This window comes from Macaca mulatta, chromosome 9 (genome assembly GCF_049350105.2).
Source record: "Macaca mulatta isolate MMU2019108-1 chromosome 9, T2T-MMU8v2.0, whole genome shotgun sequence".
Lineage (NCBI taxonomy): Eukaryota > Metazoa > Chordata > Mammalia > Primates > Cercopithecidae > Macaca > Macaca mulatta.
The window spans coordinates 24,485,987-24,493,100 of record NC_133414.1 but is presented as its reverse complement, the minus strand read 5'-3'; the positions used below and the strand labels follow the sequence as shown (position 1 = coordinate 24,493,100).

The 7,114-nt window shown below is 38.7% G+C and overlaps 1 protein-coding gene across 1 annotated transcript in view; it reads right to left on the bottom strand.

The window, feature by feature from the left end:
• Positions 1-2,922: 2,922 nt before the first annotated feature.
• The window catches only part of ARMC3 (armadillo repeat containing 3), a 115,734-nt gene continuing 111,542 nt past the window's right edge, over positions 2,923-7,114 (bottom strand). Inside the window, exon 19 of the mRNA XM_001097654.5 lies at positions 2,923-4,176. Within this exon, the coding sequence (XP_001097654.2) occupies positions 3,967-4,176 (210 nt within the window). The 3' untranslated portion in view covers positions 2,923-3,966. The remainder of the gene's footprint in view (positions 4,177-7,114) is intronic.

Sequence of the window (7,114 nt, the reverse complement as noted above, 5' to 3'; positions counted from 1 at the left end):
AGCCGGGCGTGGTAGCTCATGCCTGTATCCTGGCGCTTTAGGGAAGGCCAAGGTGGGCAGATCACCTGAGGTCAGTAGTTCAAAACCAGCCTGACCAACATGGCAAAACCCCATCTCTACGAAAAATATAAAAATTAGCTGGGTGTGGTGGCAGGCGCCTGTAATCCCACTTAATCGGGAGGCTGAGGCGGGAGAATAGCTTGAACCCAGGAGGTAGAAGTTGCAGTGAACCGAGATGGCGCCACTGCACTCCAACCTGGGTGACAGAATGAGACTCCGTCTCAAAAAACAAACAAACAAAAAAAGAGTATGTAAATATGGCCTCTCTCTAGATAGTTCTAAGGAAAATGCACCATCTCTTGAAACCCCATTCCTCATCTCCAGATTGCCAGCTGTGGCAGGGGAATGCTGTAAGACATACCTTGCTGAGAAACAAGTTACTTGCCATTAAAAGTAATGACAAAAACCATAATTACTTATGAGGTGGGAGGATCACCTGAGCCCTGGGAGGTCGAGGCTGCAGTGAGTTATGTCTGTGCCACTGCACTCTAGCCTGCATGACAGAGTGACCCTGCCTCAAAAAAATAATAATAATCCATTTGATTTTACATGTTATTTTGAGCTTCTGGAAAAGTATTTTTCATGGATTAAGTCCTGCTTCTTTGGCAAGGAAATAATACATTTGATGTGTACTTATTAAAAGTATTAAACACATTTGATGTGTACTTATGAAAAGCACAGCACAAACTTGAATTCTCATTTATGATGCTTGCTTAAAGATCAAAGCTTGTGAAACAGATTTTATTTCACTGTCCATTTTCCATTTAATTAATAGCTGTTTTGAAAAGTTAGATATTAATTTTAATGAAATGTTTTGATCTCCAGAAGTGAAACTCTGGCTTTTGACTCTGACAGAACAACTACAATTTACTTTATATAAATTGTCTTGAAATGTCACAACCACAACAGTTGTCAGGGTTTCCAGTGTGTTTAAGGGAAACTCAGGATTCTGACTCAAATTTCTATAGTTTCAGGTATTACCCCATATGTTTTGGGTCTAGTTCTGACCAAATTACACGTTATTCCAGGCCAAAGCATATAATTCCTGAAGGAGATTCTTAGCACTTTTCCCTCTCGCTGTAGCAGCTGAGGAGATCTTATATTCCAGATGGTGCAGGTACAAAATGGAGGAACTTCTGTCAGCCTGGGTCCTTGAATGACAGTGTGGAACCGAGCTCCCTCTATTGACCTGTGTTTGATATGTAGTGTGATAAAAGACCTAAGCCACCGAGATCTGAGGATTGTTTATTACCCCTATAGAAAAGTTGTTGTCATCTCCGTCTGTTTTCCAAGTGTATTGTCTTTTTCTTATTGATTTTTAGAAGATCTTTGCTTATTGAGAATGTTAACATTTTGCTTGTTAAATATGCTGCATTTTTCTCCTTGTCAATAATTTTGCTTACAGTGTGTTTTACTGACAGGAATTTAAGAGTTTTATGTAGCCAAACTTGTCATATATGTTCTTTTATGACTTCTAGTTTTTCTGGCATAAATAGAATCTCCCTTGTGAAGATTATAATTTTCCCAAACCAGTTACTGAATAGGCTATCATTTTTCCCCTGGGCAAAAAAGCTACTTTTAATAATGCTAAATCCTCCCTCTATGTATGGATTTGTGTCTGGAGTCTTAGTTTTTTAAAATTTTTATGCCTGTACCATACTAATTTGCTTTTTATTGCTTTTTAATACATGTTCTGATAAGCGAGACAATTCCTCTATAGTTTTCTATTTGAAAATATTCTTAGTTTTTATTATTATTATTTATTATTATTATTATTATCATTATTCTTCTAAATAAATTTTGCTGTTTGTCAATTTCAGAAAAGAAATGTGTTGGGATTCTAATAGAAATTATACTAATTTTATATCTTAATATGGGGGACTGAAATCTTTATACTACTGAACTTCCCATCAGACAGCATGCTATTCCTAGAAAGGACATCTCCATTTATTCAAGTCTCATTAAAATTCTGTAGTTTTTCTTGCATAGTTCTTGTTAAATTTATTTCTATGTATTTTATAACTTTTGTTGCCATTGCAAATGTATTGTCTTTGTATAATTGGCTGATTTTTAAATTTTATGGCTCTACATTTAAACTGAGTAAAACAGAAGAAATGAACTTTGGAAACCTGTATGAGAATTAAATTTAAACTATATCTGTTCAGTAATTATCTAGAAACTAGTTAAAAGAGACATTGTACAGAATTGTCTCAAAGATAAAAAAAAAAAATGATCTTTGGTATGCACCAGATTTTAAAAAGTGGTATATACCTGGTCCCTATCCTGGTGGCTCTCCTAGTCCCTATCCTGGTGGCTCTGCGTAGAATGTTTGCCTAATTCCACTTTGATGTTAGGGCCTTAGCCTGTGAAACTTCTTTTCAGAACTTACTAGGAGGTTGGTTTTTGACGATGTTATTTTCTATATTACATTTTGCCATCTCTATGAATCTACCAAAGAGAAATTCCCCTGATATTTGTTCCACCTGAGAAACTGGTCTGTGCTTTTATCTAGCAGATCCTAGTGTAAATCATATAATGGATAACATTTCCCCCCAAAACTGGCTGCCAGTGAGTACAGAGTCAAATTCCCATTCATCTCTAACAAATGCATTGCATTTTTGTGAATTCTCATCTTTGGATCCAAATCTTATTCCTGCTTTGTTGGACTTTCCTACACTTATGCCTGTATTTCATTTATTTTTTTTCCTTCTTATATCCCATGGATCTTTGTAATCTACTTTAAATACTTTCTGGATCAAAACAGACTTGAAAGTGCAGAGAGAAAACCTACAAATAGGTTTGTATCCTATAATCCATGCTCTAACTTCATAAAACTCTATGATAAATATAATTACCACACCATTTGAAATAAAGCAATTTATTCTGAAATAAAGAATTATATTCTTTGAAATTACAAATTAATACAAAATAATCTTAGCTTTAATTTCTAAAATCAAATTCACTTTAAAACGTCTTTTAGGAAAATGACTATACAGGTCAACACTGGACTTTAAGCATGACTAAGCAATACATACTTCATGAGATCACCACATTAGTAGTTTTTATCTTATTTGAAATGTATGTTTACTCCCCATTTTGTGCTCAATACTGAAAATGCAATTTCTCAGCAAAGATTGCTCTACCTTTATGCTTCAAAGTTTTCCAAAAAATAAAAACTTTTTAGTTATGTAAATGGAAAATAATATATTGATGGCCCAGCATTAAAATGTGGAAGAGCACAGTAGAATTGTTTTTAGCTGAAGTTATATTTCCAAGCTAACACAGACAAGATGAAAACAAAAAACATTTTATGGAAATGTACTTTAGAAATATTTTTAATTCACTATATTAAAGTGTTTTTAATGATAAATTTTTAAAAATAGAAACAAAAATGTTTAGAAAGGAATTTGTAATACTCAAACATCTGTATTTATTCTATCTAAACTATCAAAATCTTAAATGAAACTGAGACAAGGTGACTGCAAATACTAAAAAGTCACTTAGTTTGCTTAACTGAGCGTGCCTGAAGCATTCTGGGCACAAAGGATGACAATCATGAGGCCACAGTGTTGTCCTGGGTGCAGCAGCTGAGTGCTACATGTGATCCCTAAGTGACAGAGGTGCTCCTCAGGACACAGTGGGCTGGATGAATTTCAACAACAATCAGCTTTATGTGAGGGTCAGTGAGCAGAAAATGACCTAATAAGACAGAACTCTTGCCAAAAGGCTGAAATCAGAAGCACAGCAAAGTTGACTTCAAGTTTCCTAATTTCTATGCAGAGAAAACATTTCTAATGCTTTTATTTAAAGTTTTTATTTAAAGAGATAAAATCAATTTGGAGAACGTCTTAGAGAGTGTACACAGTGAATTTCTTGTTTGAGCCTCTCTTGTATTCGTCTGATGGCTTAAAGGAATCTGTAAAGATCAGCCTCTCGACTTCTCAACTTCATCAGTCCACCTGGATGGAACATGAGGTCAACCACGTACACCTCAGGAGCGGGGAGGCCCCCGATCACTCCCTTCCGAGATTCATTCTGCAGCATGACTTCATTCCAGGCTCTACCGTACTCTCCGCGAACTAGGGAGCAACCAATGCCAATTCTATCTGCCAGAGCCTGCAGGAGAAAACAAGAGATCAACCAAGGGTGATGTGGGAGAGGGGTGGGGAATATCTTATTTGTAATTGCCCACCTTGATTGAAGGTGAAATACACAAGTCTTGCAAAGAAATGTTTAGATAGGAGGCTGAAAGATGTGGACTACTGGTATAGGGGCCAATCAAATGTGACAAATTCCCTTTATCAAATGTGATAAATTCCCTTTATCAAATGTGATAAATTCACTCAAGATTCTGTAGATGCAAAATCTCTGTGTAGGTCCTGCTGGGAAGTGACCTTTTTCAGGTAGTAACACTATTGTATCAGATGAGGAAGGCGGTTGGAAAAAAGCTATTCTGTACGTTCTTGGCACTGGTGCATCTATCCATCTTTCCAAACTTCTGGGCTCTCCCTGGCTGTGAAATGCAGTGGGACTGAATGGAGGCATCACCCTGGGGTGGGGGCTCTTTCCAGCTAAACTATTCTGTGTGCCATGGGGCAGGAGAGGCAGAACTGTGTGTGCCTGGTCCCAGGGCTCCTTGCTGCCACCTCACCAGAGACCGCTTAGGTTCCTTGGACATTGTCTCTTCAATTTGCCTTCTAATGATTCCTGATTTTGAGGTTATTAAAACAAAACATCTCTAATCTGGAGACTACTCAGCCACTTTATAGTGAACAGGAGAACTGGCTCAGTCTGCCTGGGTCTGGATTGTAGCCCAGACCTGAGACCGACTAGCCGTGCACCACAGCAAGGGACTTGGCATCTCTGGGTTTCTATGGCTTCATCTGAGAAATGAGGGGAGCAACAGTACTTTCTTCATAAGGTGTTAGGAAGATGAAGTCAATTATCTGTCCAGTGCTTACAGCAGCGACACCAGCAAGGCTACATACTCAGTTAATACTACATAGCACCAGAAGGCAGGAATTGTGTTGTTTTAGTACCCTGTATATGTATATATTAATTTATTGATTACTTACAATACAATGACTGCACTAGGTCACTCTGTCTTGGGTGGACCATGATGATTAAGACATGGTTATCATTTTTAGAGCCTTACATTCTACACAGACCTACTGGTAAAGAGTCAACTATAACACAAACAGTATCTGAATTTATGGCACTCATAGTTCAGTGGGGTAGAAAGACAAAAATAAATATATAATTATAAGATGTTTCCAAAAGTAACACTCCCTGTCAAAGCCTTGTAAATAATCAAAACAACCAACCCGGTGGAATAGATGCTATTGTTTTCCCCATTTTATAGAGGATAAAACTGAGGTCTCATAATTCTCCCAAGGTCACAGTATGTGGTGACCAAAAGTGAGAGCCAAGGCATCTGTCTCTGGAGTCTGAGTTTTTAATGTCAGGGTAATAACTGCTGCTGACTGAGGTGAAGCAATTCCCATCTGAAACTCCCTGTTTTCTTTGTGAAGTGGGACACAAGGTCACCTGCTTAGAGGGGAGCAGTGCCGATGGAAGGGCTTGGCAAAGGGCGGATGTGGGGCCTAGTAGCTGAAGGAAATAGGAAAAAGCCTGCCACTAGGAGCTGGGAAAGGGTGGCCTATAGGAGTGGCCTGTAGGTGGCATGTATGAGTGAAAAGGACAGACAATCAGAACAAGGCCTGGTTGGCAAGGCAGAGGGTAGAAGGATGGGAGGAGAGGGAATGGGGGAAATTAGTGAGTGAGTGAATTACTAGGGCTGTGGTCTATTTGTCTATCCTGCCTAGGGAAGAAAGTAAAGCCAAACAGGCCAAAAAACTGGAAGAAAATAGAGGAGATAAAGAGTATATATAGGAGGGCCGAAGGATTTAGGAGGAGGGGAAGGATAAGATATTTTATCAGTAAATATTGGTGTTTAGAATTTCAGTGGTGGGAGATTTCTGGGTAATTAATTGTATGACTCATTTGAGATGTGAGGGTAATTCTGTTTGGCATAATGAGCTTAAGATGCCTGTTATGAATTGAATGTTTGTGTACTCCCCCAAATTCATATGTTGAAGCCCTAATCCCTAATGTGATGGTATTTGGAGGTGGGGGTCTTTAGAAGGAGATTAGGTTTAGATGAGGTCATGAGGGTAGACCCCACGATGGGATTAGTGTCTGTATAATAAGAGACAGGAGAGCATGCTTGCTCTCCACCATGTGAGGTTACAATGGGAGCCTTTCTCTGTCATATGAGGATACAGCAAGAAGGTGGCTGTCTGCAAACCAGGAAGGGAGCCCTCACTAGACACTGAATCTGCTGGCACTCTGATCTTGGACTTCTCAGCCTCCAGAACTATGAGAAATAAGTCACTACTGTTTAATCTTCCAGTCTATGGTATTTTGTTATAGCAGCTCAACTTGACAAATTCAGTGCCTATGAGACACTCATATAGAGCTAGCCTGGATATTAATGACATACATAGATCTGGAATCAGGGGAGGTTTGAAGGATGAAGGACATGATCTGTAGATTTTAGGTATTTAGGTACTATTTAAGGCCATATGAAGGAAAACCTCACCCTGTGAAGTACATAGAGAGAGAACAGAAAAGTGTCTGGGTCAGAACCTTGAGGAACCCCAATATTTAAGAGAGACCTGGAGGTGTTCTCCAATTATTTGACCTATTAAGCAAGGCAGACAATAAGGAGATCACTAAGGTCCTTATTGAGAGAGTGGGAGCAAAAGCCAGATGACCGTGAGTTGGGACAAAAATGAGAGGTGTGCCAAAGAGTGACAAGGAGCTAAGATGATTCAGAATTTTGACCAGGAATGGGAATTATCTATGGGTAGAAGCAGTGTGGTAGGTCTTTTATTCAGGTAGGCATGGGCTCAAATTTCAGCTCCTCCTATGGTTGACCTTGGGTAAAATTATTTCTCCAGGTATCAGTTTGCTCACCTTTAAAGCAAGGGTAGTAATTTCTATATTTGGCAATTTTGAAACGCTTCACAATTATAGGTAACAAGTCCCTGGC